The 20,022-nt window shown below is 32.8% G+C and overlaps 1 protein-coding gene across 5 annotated transcripts in view; it reads left to right on the forward strand.

Moving 5' to 3' along the window:
- Window positions 1-20,022, forward strand: part of EML4 (EMAP like 4) — a 130,172-nt gene that overhangs the window by 35,522 nt on the left and 74,628 nt on the right. Inside the window, exon 1 of one of the 5 annotated variants that reach the window (XM_036224762.1) lies at window positions 11,580-12,350. The exons of the other annotated variants lie outside the window; for them this stretch is intronic. Within the exon in view, the coding sequence (XP_036080655.1) occupies window positions 12,284-12,350 (67 nt within the window). The 5' untranslated portion in view covers window positions 11,580-12,283. Of the gene's footprint in view, window positions 1-11,579; window positions 12,351-20,022 lie in introns of those variants that run through there. 5 annotated transcript variants of the gene reach the window in all.

The raw sequence follows: 20,022 nt of genomic DNA on the forward strand, positions 1-20,022 counted from the left end.
TCTGTATTTTTATAAAATTTTCCAGTGTTTCTTCTAGGGCAACATTGTACCATTGTATTGTTCAAGATTTGGGAATAGAAAAGCAAATCTGCAGATATTTTTTTAAGTAGCTACTAGAGAAGGAATTGGAATTACTGTGTAGTAGGAAAGCACTGGAATAGTTTGGAGGCTTGTGTTCTAGTCCTGGCTCTGCTTGGTGTTATATAACCTTGGAATTCAGTTTCTGCATTCTCATTTGGCATATTTGATCTCCAAGTCACCTAGTATAGTTACATCGTTTTATGCTATGGTTCTGCAACTGAGTTATCATCTTAGCGTAAAATATCAAGAACGAATTGTTGAAATACCTTGGCTTCAGGTGTAAAAATGTTAAAATCTTATATCTCTCTTCTTCTTTTAATGTAAACTTTAATTGAAGTGTAGTTTATGTACATAAAAAGTACATAGATTGTACCACAAGTCACAATACATTACCAGAAGCCCAGAAGCCCCAGGTGACTTGGTCACTTCTTTTTCTCCCCTGTCTGAGGGTAATTGTTATCTTGACATCTATCACTGTAGATCAGTTTTGGTTGTTTTGAAATCATTCAGTGTGGCATCTTGTGTTTGGGTTGTTTTTCTTAGTATTATATTTGAAGGTTTGTAGAACTGTCGTATGTTGATTTTCATTGCTGAGTGGAGTTCTTTTTTATAAATATATGGTTGATTTAGCCAATCCTGTTAGATTTAAAAAAAAAAAGATAAACCAAACTATATTAAGATAAGTTGAAAAAGGAAAAAAAAGATAAATTGAACCACATTAAAGTTAAAACTTCTGAAAGTATTTTAATCATCAGTGATTGACTCCAATTTATATTCATATATCATTTGAATGACTTTAAGTTACAAATGGGTACTTCAATTTAGTTAAATTAGTCTAAATCTTCGTTGCCTTTGTTGGAAGAAAGCAGTAGTTTGATTATTGATTAATAAGGGCAATAAATAGCTTCTAAGTTTTCAGTTCTAGGACAGATACAGGAATTCCAGTTTTAATTCCTATTTTACAACTAGATACAAGGTACTTTTGTGTTTTCTTAAAACTAGTATAAAATTAAGGGTATATATTGACTAGATTGCTATTTAGATATATTAAGTTAATGTTCATAACATTCTCATAATTATACGAGCTGAATGTGTAGGATTTATATATTTCATCAATATTTATGAATTGCTTGTTATGTATGTAGTCATAGAACTTTGCTTTATTGTTTATATCAAATATTGTGTTAAATGGTGGATAACACAAATTTGTGATTCCTAAAATTTTTCCCAGTAAGTCAATGAAAACCAAATGTAGAGGCTTCAAACATTTTATCATTTTAGATTCAGTTCATTCTCTTACAGTAACTCTTTAATAAGGCAGAAACTTGGGTGGGAGTCACAGATTACTGACAAAATGTCAGACAGTGGATTCAGTATGAACTTAAATAGCAAAAATTATATCTAGTCAGACAGTGGATTCAGTATGAACTTAAATAGCAAAAATTATATCTAACACATTTATTCTGTAGATATCACCCAAAATGTAAAAATTTAATGGTTTAAGAAATGATGTTACCTGTTGCATGGCTGAGTTTTTAATACATACAGTGGAGTTTGAATATTTGAATAGGCAAGGCAGAATTATTCCTATTTAGCTTTTTCCTTTATCTTTTTATTCTCACCTGCTTAGCCTAGAGTTTACAGGGTGCTTTTCTGTTTTTCAGTTCATTGAAAATGGATCAGTTTTAAAAGTGAAAGATTTGGACTAAATATTTACCGTTTAACCTGCCTTATTCTGGGTTTTAAAAAAACACCCAAAATTTGGTGGCTTAAAACATTCAAGTTATATTTCACATTATTGTGGGTCAGAAATTTGAGCAGAGTTTAGGCAGTTCTTCTATTAAGGTCATTCGGTGATATTCCACTACGATGTCAGGCAGTTTTATTTACATGTCTGATGCATGTCTGCATGGCTGGCAGAGGCTGGATTTAGCTGGGACTGCCAAATTTGAGTACATATATGTGGCCTCTCTAGCATGGTGGTTCAGAGTAGACTTAAATGGCAGCTCAGTACTCCTGGAGAAAGAAACGAGAGTCTTAAAATCTGCAAGACTTGTTAATACCTAGTCCTGAAAGTTAGGCAACTTCCGTAGGTCAAAAGCAAGTCACAGGGCCAGCCCGATTCAAAGGAGAGGACAACACAAGGCATGAATACTGCAAAGCATGGTTTATTTTTTTGCGGGGGGTGGGGGGTGGAATTCCTCTTTAGAAACTAGCTATACTGCAGGATCTAAGAGTCTAACTCTTAGTATATATAGAACTTATTATTTTTTTCAATAGAATGTATTCAGATCATATAATCCAAGCTGATTTTTGTAAAATTCGGCTATTAATATTTTTATTTCCCTATAAAAAAATTTCCAGAGTACTCTACAATTTATATTTTCCCCTAGAAGTGTGTCTCAGACACAGTTTTATTGTAAAAAATATTTAATATACAGAAAAGACAAAAGATTTATAGTGAACATGTACATATCTACCACTTAGATTCTGTAATTAACATTTTGCTATACTTGTATTATCACATGTCTATGCATTGTCAATGTCTTATTTTCTGATGAATTTAAAAGTAAATTGCAGGTACTCAGATACAGATTTAAATTACTTTTTCATCTTTTTACCTGTATCTCCTCTGAGAACTTACCTGTTGGGAACTTTTCGGCCTGCTTTATTCATGACCTATTCAACTAAACTTTGGTTTAGTTTTTTACAACTCTTACTGGTAGTCTCACTAAGATTTTTGGAGGACCAGAAATCGTTTTTTTAAAAATTATAAAAACAATCATCCATAATCTCAGTATAAGCACAACTGATCTCATTTATATGTTCCCTATTCTCTTTCTATTTCATGTATTTTATAGTTATTGCTAGTGCATATAGTTAAAAATCTTTTTTAAAATAAGTGGTTTTTAGATTATTATAGCCTGATAATTAATGAGTGTTTGATATTTCATTGAATGTCTGGACTAATATTTTTTAAGAATGCCACTATTGGACAGTTATGTTGCTTTCCAATTGAGAAAAACTTTTGAACCCAATGAAATGAAATGTAATTGCTTATTGTCTGAAATTGGTTATATGCAAAGTTTATCCTGTTCCTCTGACTCACCCAAACTTGAGTTGAAACTGATGAAACAGCAGAAGAACAAAGGAGTTGGAAGGAAGGTCAACTTCAGTCCTGGTTGACTTTAAAACTGGAACAAATAAGGAAGTAAGAAAAAAATTATATTTTCAATTTTGATGAAACATTTTTATCAAGTAAATTTTCCTTTTACCAGTATTCTGACAGTTGGGCTGAGTAAATTTTCTATTTAAAGTTTACCTGTGAATTTAAGCATATTGGAAACCTTTGGTGTCAAATACAAACTAGATATGTATATTAACATTTCTAATGAATTTTATTTCTTTTTGTTTTGTAACTGTGAACTCTAAGAAGCAGTAACCAGTTTGTTCACTATCACTTGCTGATATATACTTACATAAGTGTAGTTTCAAATTTTTCACCTTGTTTGAGCATAATTAGCTAATTAGAGAGGGATATTTAAACAAATTGAATTCTCTAATAGGGATACAATGTCTTGTAGAAGGTAATTTAGGAATCCTACAGGATTATACTTAACATATCAAAGCAGTCTAGCCTCTTGTTTTACTAAGAGTTTTCAGAGGAAGCAGTTCTTGATTGTCATAGTTCATTCTTTAATAAATTAACCTTTACTGTCAAAGAAAATTCTTATCTAACCTGCATTCTTCCTGTTATATATTGACTATATTTTATCTTGTTGATGGCTCTCTGTGGTTACTATTTTTCATATAGTAACTTTAGTTACTTAAAACCTAACATTTATTTTTTAGGCTTCACCATGCTTGAATTAAGTTATTTACATAATACAGACTGACTTAAACGGCACTTTCTACCCATGAAAAAGATGCCCTTTGGAGAATTTTTAAAATATGCTTCTGAACTACATTTAGTTATGTTCATTGTGTACATGTATTCATTGTCTTAAGGAGCAATTAGGTAATTTGAACTACATTGCTTAATTGCTGGGATTGTCTTTAGAACATATGCCCATGTATCAGGTCTGTCAACAAATGTTATAGCAAAATGCCTCACTAGAGAAAATGGTTTGGATTTACTCTGATATTTGAATGTGTAGATTTACTTTGGAAAAGAAATGGGGAATTTGATCTGGACTCTCATCATCTCACATTTGGAAAATATCTCTAAAGTTAGATTGATCCTGGGATTAATTTATGGGTCTGAGTCAGATCTGGGGTAATCCCAGAAGATTGCATTGTCTTTTGTTTACAGTGTAGGCTCTAGATATCCCATGTGTTCTATACTTGAGAATTACTACTTGGAATCTCATTTATATGGATCCTCCTAAACCCATCTGAAGAGAATAGAAGGATGAAGGAAAGAATGAAATTTGTCCCATCATGTTTACTTTGGTATCAACTTTTATACTTGGTTCTTATCCACATAGCATAATAAAATTCCATACTCGGAATGCATGGGTGCTCCTTTAAATTTTGAGGATGATTTACTTTGACAAAAGAATATTTGAGTTTTGTATTTTAGTCAGTAGTATGGTCGTTGGGTATCCTTTTTTCCCCCTACAAGTCAATAAAAACATTTTTCTATCAGACTGTCTTTTTTGTAATTGATTTGTAGGTATTCCTTGTATATTCAGGATGTTTCAACTACTTTCCCCTATTGCATCTTGCCTTTTCACTCTTAATGGGATCTTTTTATGAATAGACATTCTCAATTTTAAGATAGGTTCTGCTATCAATCTTTTCCTTTACGAGTAGTGATTTCTGAGTCTTGTTCAACTGTCTTCTAAAAGCTTTATTGTCTTTCACATTTGAATCTGCAATTCACCTGAAACTGATTGTTGTATATGCTGTGAGGTAAGATTTAGGTTTCTTTTCCCCCCCTCTTTATATGGAGAACTATTTGACCCAGCATTATCTATTGTTATGACTCTTGTTTCCCCAAATCTCTAGTCACCTTTGGTCTTTATATGAGTGTTTATTTTGAGGTTCTCTTTTTAGTTCTATAAGTCCATTTGTCGTAATTACTATAGTTTCATGATGTCTTGATAACTAATAGTGCAATGGTGTCTACCTTTTTCCTTCAAGGGAGTTTATTTATCTTGACCCTTCGTTTTTTTTCATATAAACTTTAGAATATATTATCAAATGCCAAAACATATATACACGCATGCACACACAGAAACTGTTGAAATTTTTTTATATTGCATTAAATTTCCAAGGAGTTTTGGTAAAGTGTCATATTTTCATTGACTCTTCAATCAATGAACATAGTATATGCAATTATTTAGGTATTTAATTTCTCTTGACAACAGTTACTAGTTTTATGTTTAGGGGTCTTGAACTTTGTTTATTATTTTTATTCCTAGATATTTATTATTTGTTAATACTACTGTAAATGATATCTTTAAAATTTTTTTCTTCTGTTCATTGATAAGATATAGTAAGAGTCAATTTTGTGTATTTACCTTTGTTCATCTACTTGCTAAACTTGCTATTAATTCTTATAAACTTTTTATATATTTTAGGATTTTTATATACATAATTATATGTATATATGTCTGTGAATGATGGTTTTATTTCTCCTTTTCTAATCTTTATTTCTCTTACTGAGCTGAATACGATTGTAGCCTAGAAGTGGTGAGTGTTTTGTTCCTTAAAGGGAAAGCTTTTAGTACTTCACCATTAAATATGATGTTGTAATGTTTTGTTTGTTTGCTTTTGGCATATGCCTGTTCCAGTTACTGTGGCTGCATAACCATTTAAAAATTTAGTAGCATAAAGCAATCACTTATGATCATGGATTCTTTGGATTAGGAATTTAGATAGGGTACTCCAGGGAAGGCATTTCTCTGTTCTCAATTGTCTGAGGCCGTGGCTGCAAGATGCAAAGGCATCTTGGGAAGGAATCATATGAAGAGTCCTTTACTCATGTGTCTGGTTGTTGATTCTGGCTCTTAGCAGGAAGCCTCATTTCCTATCCACTGGAGTCCTTCCATGTGGACTCTTCCTGTGGGCTAGTGTGAACTTCACAGTATGGTGGCTGGTTTCTTCTAAAGCAAGCATTTCCAAAAAGAGAAATCTAGGTAGAAGCTGTATCCTTTTTACAACCTAGTCTCAGAAGTCAAATATGCATCACTTTTGCCATACCCTGATTGGAGCAGTCAGAAGCCCCCCACCCAAATACAAGAGAAGGGAACATAGACTCTGCTTTTTGGTGAAAAGGAGTATCTTATCAGTCACTCCTTTAAGAAGAGTACTTAGAATGGCATGCATACATACTTACACATGTATACTTACACGTGTGTGTCTAGCTAGAGAGAAAAATGTAGAAAATATGATCTGCCATGATGCCTTTTTATCAGATTAAGAATGTTCCCTTCTATCATAATCCTTAACATACTTGTTTTGACTGGATATTAAGTTTTATGAAATGTTTTTTCTCTGTTGACATAAACATGATTTTATTTTCTGTTCATGTGATAAACTTTGTTGATTGTAATAAATTCAGCTTGGTTCTGATTTATTGTCTTTTAAATATATCATTGCATTTGGTTAGCTAATACTTTTTTTACTTTACTTTAATTTTTTTTTTTTTGAGGATTTTTGCATCTTCAAGAGTTCCTTGAGGGTAAAGACCAAATTCCACTTTTTGGATCTTATGAAGAATGCTTTTATGAACATTCATGTGCAAGATTCTCTGTGGACATGTTTTCATTTCTCTTGGCCACATACCTAGTAGGGAATTACCGTGTCACATGGTAACTGTTTAATTTTTTGAGGAACTTCAAGGCTGTTTTCCAAAGTGGCTTCACCATTTGCATTCTCGCCATCAGTCTATGAGGGGTTCGTTTTTTCCACAACCTCACCAGCATTTATTGTCATTTTGATTATAGCCTTCCTAATGTGTGCGAAGTGGCACTTTGTTATGAATTTGTTTTTTGTGAATTTTTAAATGTATAAAGTGTACCTAAATTACATTTTACTGTTTTAACCATTTTTAGATATAGTTTATAGTGTTATGCAATCATCCCCACTATCTGTTTTCTGAATGTTTTTATCATTTCAAAGACACTCTATGCATTTAAAAATTACTCTACATTCCCCTCTCTTCTCAGCCTAATCACTGTTCTGCTTTCTTTCTGAATTTGGCTGCTCTAGATACCTCATAAAAGTGCAATCATACAATATTTGTCCTTTTGTGTTTGGCTTACTGTACTTAGCATGAGATTTTCAAGGTTCACCCATGTTGTAGCACGTGTGAGTTTTATTGCTTTTTAAAGCCGAATGATATGTCATTGTATGTATAGATCACATTTGTTTATCCATTCATCTGTAGATAGACATTTGGATAGTTTCTGCTTTTTTGCTATTGTGAGTAATGCTGCTGTAAACATTGGCGTATAAGTATTTGAGTATCTGCTTTCAGTTCTTTTGGGTACATACACCGAGAAGTGGAATTGCCAGATTGGTTGCTTAACTTTTTGAGGAACCATCAGAATATCTGGCACAGAGGCTATATGATTTTACATTTCCTCTAGCAGTATTAGCAGTTTGTATGTCTTTTTTGGAGAAAAGTCTATTCAAGTCCTTGGCTTATTTTTGAGAGTTGGATTGCTGGATTGTAGAATAAGTATACCTTCGTATTTAGTAAATCTTGCTAGATTATTCACCTAGGTACACTTCCCTTCAAAATGTATAAAAGTTCTGATGCCAACATTTAATGTTGTCAGAATTTACAGTTTTTGTTTATTTAATGGATGTAAAATGGTAGCTTCTGATTTTAATTTGTATGTCTGTTTACCTGCAAATAGATGTTTTTCATGTTTTCCATTGGGTTGATGTCTTATTCATCTGTAGGCAATATTTATATGTCTCTCATATGTTATATCTTTTTCCAATTTGTGCCTTTAATTTTTTTTTTTTTTTTTTTTTTTTGCTTTTTGAAGGGCAAAGAACTGAATTTGAATTTGTGCCTTGGGATTTAACATGGTACCTGACAAACTAGTCACTCAGTAAAAGTAAAATGAATAATTATTTTGTGGAAATCTAAACATTTTTAAAGAAATAATGCTACCTAAATTAAATGACAATTGAGTCCTAATGATTTGCAGAGTTACGTGTTGATTGTACTTTTATGGTTTTCTAATAGTGTGTGGGATTTCCTCTGTTGTTTGAATGTCTACGCAAATAGATTAGAAAGGTAGAAAGCCAGATTGGGCTTGGTCTGAAAATCATTTAAAGAAGAATTAATCTATTAGATCTTTTGGATACACTTATATTCTGAGATAAAATGCCTATCCGCACATAATTCTCAGCCAGAACACTTGGCCTGTGATGGATGGTAGCTGTATAAACATACAGTTTTGATTGTAGTATCAGGAGCCCACAAAACTTCTCTGAGGTTCAACAAAGGGAATCCCCTCAAAAATAAGATAAGATTTTTCTTGCGTTTTTTTACTGCTTTTTTCCGCTTTCAGTTTTACATACATATGAAATAATGTTCCTTCTCTCCTAATTTTTAAAGAGTTATATCCTACCTGCTTTCAGAATACATATGGGACTGTTAAGGCTGTTCCTTCTTCTACCCCTCCCCAACAAGAAAAACCCTAAACTTGCTCAATTTTGTATGACATATTAACAATACATATGCCCTTCAGTTACATAATTTTAGGAATTAAATTGATGAGTTTTTTAGATATAGCTTGTGGTTGTTAATCAATACATTTCCTCTGGGTCTCTTGCTTTTTCCCCTGCCTCTTTCTCCTCCTTTTTTAAAATAGGCATTATGTCCTTAGGGCTTATCATTTAAAAATTAATATTCAGTATTGTTTAGGTTATATCTGTAATATTGTTTAGAAGTCATATTTTTGTCTGATGTTTTTTTATAGGTTTACATAGTGAGCTCTCCAATTGCAATTGCCTTAAAAAAAATTCTCATCAATATTTTTTTAACAGAAAAATAACTTGTTTCAGAAGCCAGGGTTTCATTCTTTCCTCCCATTCAAAACTGGCTAACTTCGTTTTTTTGGGTCCTACTCTTCTCTGTATATATAACTGGGTAACTGTTGTGTAATATTTATTTGTTTACATTTCTCTCTCTCGCACTCATCTGTGTTTCCTGCTTCACCTAGTAAAACTGAGGTATGAAACATCTATGCCTGCTCTCATATATTCTTCCCTTGATATTTGGGTAAAACAGTGTCCCTTTTCAAGGCCCATTCTTTGGTCTGTGTTTTCTGTTAGCCCTTCACATCTTTAAGACTAGAGTTTTGCTCTATCTACTAATCTGCCCTCTCATGTTAGTACCAATCACTTTGTCTTTGGTTTCTTCCCTAGACTTGGTAATTATACTGCTCTTCCATCTTGAGGAAAAATCTGTCATCAGTCTTACATAACCCACTCCCCTCCACTCATCCCATTTATTTTCCTTTTCCATCTTCAAATTCCTTAAAAGACTTCTTTGCCTCCCAGTCACAGTTCATTGTGTTGCAGTCATTCTTATGTCCCCATCACTCTGCTTAAACCAATCTGTAAAGGTTCTATAATAATTGCCAAATTTAATGAACCATTTTCAGTCCTTGTCTTTTGATGTGTTTGCAGACTTTGAAATTTTGTCTCTTTTCATGAATCTGACTATTTTTATTCTGTATTCTCTGCAGGTTCCTTTTCTTTTGGCTGCCCTTAAATAATCTTGGCCCTAGTCTCTTCTCACTTAGAGCCATCAGTTCTCATGACTCTAGCTGTCAATTATATTCTAATATAGTTGCCAGCTGTATATCTCTAGTTTAGACCTGTCTTAAGCCGAAAATTTGTACTTTTGTTTGTAGTGACCTCAAATTGAACAGGTCCAAAACCACTCATTATTCTACTTTTTCATTTCCCACCTGTTTTTTTGTTTCTTTATTCCCTATCTCAGTGAATGTTATCTAGCCATTTACTTAGTCATCCAAGTAGAAACATAGGAATCCTACTTTTCATTCCCTCATCTAAAAACATGACTGTATTTCATCAGTTCTGTCTAGAATAGTATTTCTTAAATCAGTTTTACATTTCTAATTTCTAGTGGGTAAATTTCTGGTAATAAAATTTTCGATTCTCCCCAGCATCCTGAAAACTTTCTATATACATATTAGAGCTCAAATATTTGAATGAATGAGGGAATGAATGGATGAATAGGCCTTTTGGGAAAGATATTTGACTGTAATAGAAAAAAGAAAAGATGATTCTTGAACACAGAAATGAAGCTGAGGTGGAAATCACAAACATTTTCTGGCCTAAAATCAGATTTTGATTTGAGAAGAAAAGAATGCCCAAGTTGTGTAATCTACAGAACAGTAGCACTCTACAAATGGGTGTGGTGAAAAGAAGTCCCATATATTGTGATGTGTGAGAGGAGCCTTTTTTGTTATTTACTAGTTAGAAAGAACTTGGTTACTTTTTGACAGCCTTTCTAACCTTAGGAGGCTGTGAGCAATCATTTAACTGGGCTACATTTACTGTAAAGAAGAGTAATAGACACCCAAATTATAAAACTACATCTTACATTTGTCTGCTGATTGAATAGAAAAACAACACAATTTGCTTCAGAGCTTCATACCAATCAACAAGAAAATGAATGCGTTCTTAGTCTGCTTGGCATAACACATTTCTATCATTTTTCCCATTCTGGCAGCTTTTATTTTACCTATGTGGTCTCTCCTAAATGGTCCTTTGTTTCAAACGTATTGCACACTTCTCAACCTATACTTTGATGAAACTGTACCATTAATCAAAAGGGAAGTGCTTTCCCCAAGTCTCTCTTGAAGAACACTCTTTTCTTCATAAAGGCTTTTAATAAATACCTGGATCATTTGCTTGCTATCTTTTATCAGCTTTGCTGTTTTGGTTTATTCTGTCTCAATCTTTGTAGTACAACTCAATGTTCAGATTGATTTAGGTTCATTCATTTCACAATATTTTTTTTTTGGTGTAATTTTGGCAGTCATATTGTTTCTGTTTTACTTTGGGTTGGTTTAAATTTGCTTTTCTCAATTATAAAACTTAAAAGCAACAAATTCAGGAGATAAACTGTCAGTAGCTTTGTTTTGACACTTAACTCCATGAATATGTTTGATTAGCTTTAGAAGTAGCTTTAGCAGTAGTTACCAAAAGAGTAATTACATATTGCATTCATCAGCTTTTACCTGGTTTTACATGGTTTTGTAAGACAGACTAAAGATATTTATAATTTGAATTCCCCTATACAGTTAAAATAATTTAAATATGAGTTTAAAATTGGAATAGCTAACCAGATGTAAATTGCTTATTATAGGTTACATAGTAGGGCAGGTGTATTATTTTAAAATAATTTGGAAAGTTAGCAAATTAAAAATGACTTCTTGTTCTTAATTACATTAATTATCTTTAGTGAATTGTAGTCTTAACATTTAGGTTTTAAAAATCAGTGAAAAGTGATAATTCTTTCAATGTCTTTATAGCTCATATGGATTTCATTTTATTTTAAACAAAAGCAAAAGGAAAAAGGAAATACGCCTTGCTACTTTGCACACATATTGTTTCCTAGTAGAGAAAATACTCACTTTGGGGGCTTTAACTCTTATTTATAGAAACCATTAGTACGTTTTGGTGTTTCTGTTTCAGAAGGCAAAAACTATTTTTTTATTTGAAGCAATTGTACCTTACTCTTAACCAAGTAAAAGAAGATCAGAAAAGTAGTGCCGAGGGCAACCAAATTATTGTAGTGAATCTTCATGTGGTACTTTAATTCATGTGTTTCTGCCTACGCCTGGAGTTTAGCCATTCCCCAAAGCAGCCCAAGGTTTTTGTCTTACCCTACCCCCTTTTGCCAGCATGCTCTGTTTGCTGTCTCTCCTTCAGTTTCTTTGTCTCTCTTTATAAATAAGTAGAAAACTTTTCTTTAGTTCAGAGAGCAAAGGACCAGGAGAAGAGCTATCGTAAGGAGTTTTTATTTGTGCCAAAATAGAAGTGCTTTGTAGTAGGCCATCTGGACTGGAGGATTTCCTCAGAATGTAAAGTATGTCGTGAGATTTAGAGAGCTGATATTTGCTCTGAAACTAACTGGGAAGGCAGCAGGAAACGTAGACAGAACTGGTTTATGTCGCTTGTAACGTAGGTGGCAAGAATGGAAGACAGCTTGCCTGGTCTCGCTTCAGTGTATGGTTCCTCTACACTTATGAACTTCTGCACTGGTAATGTATCTCTCCTTTCCTGGGAATTCAGACCTGTCTCACAAGCTTTACTACTCATGACAAAAGGAGTCTGAGGAGTTGGGAGTAATTCTAAATCCTTTCCTTTTTTGTTTTTCTTTCTCTCTTTAAATATGTGTGTCAATACTGGCATAAATATTTGCTTACATACTTTCATAAATTATTTAAGACTGTAATCACTATATAAATAAATATATTCCTGTTATGAGGTCAGAGTGGGCTTTGCTTAACTTGTTCTTTCCCTGCCCTCTCCCCAAAAGATGATCTTTATAATGGACAATAATTTTAAAAAGTACCTCTCTTAAATAATAGCAAATCAGAAATTGTATAATTAAGCTTGGTGTTTGCTTCTATGGAAAAAAAAAAAAACCTCATCAAAAGCAGAATTACATGAATATCTGTTTTTAATTCTGTGTTAAATGGGAAAAGACCATTGTAATTGTGAATGAATTCCGGTTTTAAAAGGAAGTTAAGTCCTGGGACCAGCGATAATGCTCAGAGTACTGTACCACAGTATTAAAAACTTTTTTTTTACTTAACACAGTTACTCTTTTACTTTATGCTAGTTGGTCAATTTTTAGTAAGAATATCTTACTAGAAAAAACAAAGTTGGTTTTTAAAAATAGAAAATAAGTCAGCAACATTATTTATGTTATCTCATTGAAGCCAAAAATTAGATATTTTCACATAATTATATTGCTAACTGGAGGTAACTAATATTGTCATTTACTAAATAAATAAAAATCCAAGCTTTAACAGTTAAAATGTCTTATTTAATTAAAATTTCTTTGAGAGAAAATTTGATTAGGAAACATTAATTCCTGCACAAATATAAATATATCTTCATATAACCTGCTGTGTTTTTATGAATATATTTTCTTATGGTTTATTTCCAAAAATGAATTTTAGCTATTGTGGAATACATAGTGTGATGATATAGTACTTGACTATTTCTGTCTGTATACGACAGTACTTAAAGACAACCAATTTCATTTTAGAACAAAACAAAAAATTTAAGTTGCTAAATGCTTTCTGATGTGAATTTAATGTGACAATCAGTTGTAATTCTGCTTTGTGTTTTGGAGTAATAATTTTTAAGGACCAAGTCTTCCTTTGGATGTATCGTATTGATTTTGTGTCTCTCATTAGCTTGAGAATACTCCTTTTGAATGTCATGATACTTATATTTTCACCGAAATGTATTTATTCACTATGCGTAAAAATCTATAAATTAAACAAACTTGTGTTGAAAATTTGGGTGCATTACTAATAGGCTTACATCACAAATGAAGTTAACTTTACTCTTTTTTTTACTGAGGAAATTTAATTTTGTTTATAAAGAATTTTATTTTGTAAAAATTCATCTAAAAGTATAAAGCAAAAATTCTGAAATCTCACTTCTCAGAGATATAACCTCCAGTCTCTCTATACACTATGTGGTGTATATATATACACCTCTGGATATTACAGTTTTATAGATATAGAATATACATAAATGTGGCCCGCAATTTTTTTCTATCCATAGTACGTTGTCACTCCTACTAAACTTATTTGTGATTATAAATATACATCATCCTTTTTAAGGCCTACATAGTATACCATAGTACGACCACTTACTTAATCAGTTGTCTTTTAATAGTCTTTCAGGCTACTGCTTTTTTCAAAACTATAAACGATGCATAGTATTATTGTTGTTTTCTCATGGATCTTTACCCTTACTAGTTCCTCTAACCCTCTGATCCTGTGCCATTGTCATTCTACATAGTAACCCTTGCCCAATGTCTTCTTTTTTTTACTTTTAATAATAATTTTTATTTTTCAGTTACAGTTGGCATACAATATTATATTAGTTTCAGATGTACAACATGATTAGACATTTATGTAACATATGAAGTGAACACCCCCATAAATCTAGTACTGATCTTATACCACACATAGTTATTGCAGTATTGTTGACTATATTCCTTATGCTATACTTTATACCCCTATGACTATTTTGTAACTACCAATTTGTACTTCTTAATTCCTTCCCCTTTTCACCCCTCCCAGCCTCCTTTCATCTGACAACTATCAAAATGTTCTCTGTATCCTTGAGTTTCTCTTTTGTTTGTTTTGTTTTTTAGATTCCACATGTAATCATATTGGCCAGTCTAGTGTCTTAAAGCAAGTGCTTTTGGAAGGGGAGAACAGAGACCATATAAAAAAATTTTTTAAATATTTGTTTTCTGGATGATATTTAATATCATATACTCTTTTGAAATGAACTGTTTTTTTTTTTTTTTCAAATGTTCATAGGTAGCAGCTATTCTTAGGGTCATACCATTGCCCTCTAGTTTATCATAAAAGTCATCTGGTTTATGACATAAAACCTCAGTGTTCTTTGGAAATGCAACTCCATCTGAATCTGTTTTGGAATTTAATTTGCAAAAATTGTTTCATGTTCTCCAGAAAAATGAAGTAAGTAAATCAATTATGTAGGCTAGTCATCCTTGTTCCCCAACTTCTTTCAGAAGAGAAAAATCACTCAACTTCCTTTCGCCTGTAAAAAGTATAATACAATTTGTTTTAATTGTTTTTCTTACGTAGGTGTTCTGTAATCTGTGGGCACTGCCTTGTACTATCCCCTACCCTATACCATCACAAGTAACTGTTGCTGAAAATTTTGTATATATTATTTCGTTGCTTTGTAGTTTTATATTTTATAAACTTCATCTGGCCTGTTTTTTACACTCATCATTATATTCTTGAGATTTATATATGATGTTGCATTATAGCCCTAGTTTATTTTTACCACTCTGTAGTATTCTTTTGAATGTTTACATCACAATTTATCCAATTTAGAGTTGGTGGACATTTAAGTTCTTTCCAACTTGTTTCTATTATGAACTATGCTGTTGTGAATATTCTTGAACATATCCCTTGGTGTGTGTGCAAGAGCAGAGGTTGGGAAACTACCTGGCAGGCCACCTGTTTTTATAATTAAAGTTTTATTGGAACATAGCCGTACCCAATCATTTACATATTTACCTTTAGCCGTTTTTGTCTAATGAAGGTAGATCTCAGTATCTGCTACAGAGACTATATGGTCTGCAAAGCCTAAAATATTTACTATCTGACCTACTACCAAAAAAGATTGCCAGCCCTGCGGTAGGTCACCTAGGAGTAGAATTGCTGGATCCTAGAATGTGTGCATCTTCAGTGTTACCAAATGATGCCAAAATTGTCTGTCTTCCCCCCCCCCCCACACTCCCCCTCACCCCTTGCCCCCTGCCCAAATCATTGAAACAGTTTACCTCCTATCAGTAATGTATGAGAGTTCATGTTCTGTATCCCTGGGCACACTTGATATCGTCAAACTTTAAATTTTTTGCCAGTTTGTGGCAAAAGTGTTTAGTTAAGACCTTTGACAGTTTTTCTATAGAATTGTCTGTCATTGATTTGTAGGAATTCCTTATTCAGGATACTAATCTTTTACCACTTATACATGTTATAGCAGTATTTTCCCAGTTTATGAATTGCTTTTGTTCTTTATTGTGTCTTTTAGTGAGCATACACTTCTAATGTAGTTACATATCAGTCTTTACTTTTATGAGTAGTGCTTTCTGCATCTTATTTAGGAACCTCCTCTTGTAAGACATGGGAATATTCTGTTATTTTCTGAAGGTTTTATAATTTTGCTTTTAATTTTTAATGAACTTGATTTTTGTGTGTGATGGAGATAGGGCCTTCAATATATACTTAATTTTAATGAATTTTCAAATTTTAATTTAACTTAGGAAGTTCAGCCATTGTTTCTTCACTTTTCTTTCTTTCTTTTTTTTTTACTTTTCTTCTCACTTAGACACTTTTTCTCCTTTTCCTCTGGGACTCCAGTGACACAATATTCGCCCTGAGGCTGTGTTCATTTTTTCCCCTCTCTATGTAGATTGTATACATACATCATATGTATGATGTATGCGTGTATGATAGACATAATATATTTTTTAAATAGAAGAAGTCCTAATTTCAAAGGTTATTTTTTCTTCTTATAAACAGTTCAAAAAGCTTGGTTGTCTAATATACTATAATGTAGGCAATTAGATTGGAAAGCAGTGTTGCTGTAGACTGGCATAGTTAATCCTAACTGCAAAGAGGGAAACAAAAAGTTGCACAAAAGATTAGAAATTTGAAGATGAGTTACTTTCAGTTATTTAGTTAGAAATGTAATAGCTTCTAAGGCATTTATTTTATCACAGTGCTGCAGCACAAAAGAATTAATGTTCTTAGTAAAGACTTAGTCATCTAGAAGTGACTACATTATAATTATATGTTCTTATTTGGAAGACAAAACATTTTATTTTAGAAGGATTTACATAAAGTCATTAACATTCAAAATGTTATAGGCATGTCTTGTGCTGATATGCTAGATTGCCATCTTTTTTATATTTAGAATATAGTGTATCTGCAAAGGTAACACATATTTCTTGACAATTCAAAAGACTAATTATGAATTACTTTAGGAAAAGCATAATGAACCGCTATTATTGTAGTTTTAAAACTATAATATTGAATATTAAAGTTAACTAATTACATATAGATTTGCCTACACTTCTAATAAAAGAGACTTATTTGTGCTAATAGAGTAGGCTGATGGATAAAGGTTTATCGACCTCCTTTCGGTCTTCTTCCATTCCTCCTTAATGAGTTTAAGAACCCTTGAGAATTCACTTATAGTTCATATTTTAACCCTTAAATCTGGAAGCTATTTTTAGGAACAGAAAAATAAGGAAAAGGAACTCATACTTGGATTAAAAAGAGGAAGTGTAAAAAGCCCCAAGAAAATAGATATATTCTCATAACTGATACATTCCTAAAAAGTCCATTGTGAATGAGAGAGTGGCGCATTAGAGTTTGGGAGAAGGGAAAAAAGAACAAAGTTTACAAACTGGAAAGGGCAAGAGTTGAATTTTGTAGCTTCTCTGAGGAGGGGGAACTCTAATCCCAGTTTGCTCTGTGACCATGAGTAACTCACCTAATTTCCCAGTCTTAGCTTACGTATCTATAAAATGGCAGGAAGGGTTATTGTTCAAGATAATCTCTTTTCTAGCCATAGTAATAGACTAGTGCAAAATTAATTGCCTTATACTCTGATATATTCCTTTATAAAGTTGGAACGCTGTGCCTGGAGGAAACTTGCTTTAAAAAAATCAGGCTTCAGAAGCAATGCATTTTAGCTAAAATGTAAGTTTAGTAACATATTACACATTTTTGTGAAATTCCAAGAATGTAGAAATACTTGTATTAAAAAGCAAAAATTTACCTTTACCCCATCCTTCCAATGCCACTGTCCTAGTCAGAAGTAACCCAATCACCAATTTCATGTGTATGTTTCTAGACTTTTTTCTGTGTGTACACTATATACATATGTAAATATGAAGTTTTTTGCTTAATTTGTAGAAATATGTTTTTGGTGTATGTGTATTTTAATAAATAATTCACATATTATTTTGCAGTTTGCTTATTCCTCCTAAGTTATCTTATGGATCATTCCAATTTTTAGTTTATACACTTACCACATTGTTTTTAGTTGTTACATGGTATTCTTTGGTGTGAACATATATTTATTGACCCATCCATAGACTTTAGGTCATTTCCCATTATTGTAGCTAATAATAAAGAATATAGTAAAGGACACCACCATAGAGTGTAATAACTTATTGAATCCTCAGTATATGGCAGTGCTGTGCATTATTTCATGTAACAATCCCAAGTTTGAGGTAAGTAGTAATTAGCATGAAGAAATGACACATGAGGAAACCAAAGAGCTGCTAAGTAGCAAACAAATTTACTCAAGCAGTATAACACTACAGCTCACATACTGTTTTTTTTTTTTTGGTCGTCGTCGTCGTTGTTGTTGTTTTTCCCCAGCTTTTATTGGTTTTCTAAAGAGATTCTTGCCCCTGAAAGGTAAGATTTTTGACAGGACAGGTTATAGAATTTTAGAGCTATAAGGAACTTGTTGAAATCAACTGTTGTACTCTTTTGCATCTCAATTGTAACCCAGTAGATCATTCAAACTGGGAAACTTGAGAGTGGAAGAAGGAGCATTATAATAATATTTATATTGAGATAGGAGACATATTTATCCTGGACAAATTGAGACACATAGACACTTTAATTTTAGCATAGGCCACCATCACCTTTCATATGGTTACTGCAATAGCATCCTACCTGGTCTCCTAGCATTTACTCTTATCCTGTTTCAATCCATTCTCACCTAGCAGCCAAAATGACCTTTTTAAAACAAAAAATCTTAGTAGATCACTCAGTAGTTTAAACTCTTCAGTGGCTTTGTTGGGGGGGGGGTGGCGGTTGGGGGAACTATTTGTCCTCCTGTGGTTATTTTAGAGTAAAGAACATTTAAATTGTGAGTCAAGAGTTGTAGTTGAGTCTCAGATATCAAGGTAGTTTGGTGACCTTGGGCAAGCTATTCAACTTCAAATCCGTTTTTCTCTAATATAAAATAGATAGTATGAGGAGGGGGTGAGGCAATAAATATGAAAGATACACTATAGATGCAGGACATTGTTAATAGTTAACTTTGAAAAATTGTCCTTGTGTCTTATCACAGTATCTAGCAGGTAGTGGTAGTGTTTTTACAAGCTGAACCACCTTTCATGTAACAAGTTTCACAAAATAAAAACCTTAGTCACTTTTTTTAAAATCAAAGTTCATAAATATTAAGTGAGTTGCCAAAAGTAAAAGCTAACTAAAAGCCATGACTGTAACCTTGGCATTATAATCTGATAATCTTTTCACCAGGCTCTGCTGCCTTACCAAAATAAAATCATTTATTAAAATCACATAAATATTTTATCTAATTGTAATTTAAATACATAACTCATTCTTCATAAATTGAGAGCAATTTAGAAAGGCATGTTCATGTACTTACTGACTTAAGACCTTTGGCTTATAAGTGATGGCTTGCAAAAAAGGGGATTTATTAAGGTTACATAATTAGCTAGGGGAACTATTAGAACAGCTCTCAGCATTGAAGGTCCAGGGCTTTAGAGCCTAGAACTAGAGCTTTGGGCAGTCAAGACTCTCTCTGTCCCTTATAGCCGTAGATTTAAGTCTTTATAGCTGGCAAACCAAGAAGGATGGGCTACACCGTCCTTTCCAGGAAATAGGATTCCATTTGGCCTAGCCCATATCTCACAACCACACCCCTGTGGTAGTGTTAGCTTGAACCATATAAAATTGCCAATAGCCATTTTGCCAACTAAAAGGGCCATTTCACATGGTTCAAACTATCAATAGTGTGGGGTAGTAGAGAGGAGAGTGAGGCATCGTAGATTAGCCCTGATGGGACCTCAGAAAACAGTGGAGTTCCACAAAAGAGAAGAGCTGCTTGCTGTTCTTTCTACCAGAGAAAGGAAAACTGGAAAGCATTCTAGGCAGACAAAACAAAAAACAGAAACAAGACAAAACAAAAGAATGACCATAATATAACATAAAGAATATGGATCAGCTAGAAGTTATAGCTAGACCACTGTGGGAATGAAAGAGTCCTCAAATATGAAAATCTCTAAAGTGAGAGGCTGAGTGACAAATCTGCTTTTTATGTAACAAATGTGCCCAAAGGTCTCAAATTATACTTTTTGTACTTCTCTGT

The sequence above is a fragment of the Rousettus aegyptiacus genome, unplaced genomic scaffold (genome assembly GCF_014176215.1).
Source record: "Rousettus aegyptiacus isolate mRouAeg1 unplaced genomic scaffold, mRouAeg1.p scaffold_m13_p_7, whole genome shotgun sequence".
NCBI classification, from domain to species: Eukaryota; Metazoa; Chordata; class Mammalia; order Chiroptera; family Pteropodidae; genus Rousettus; species Rousettus aegyptiacus.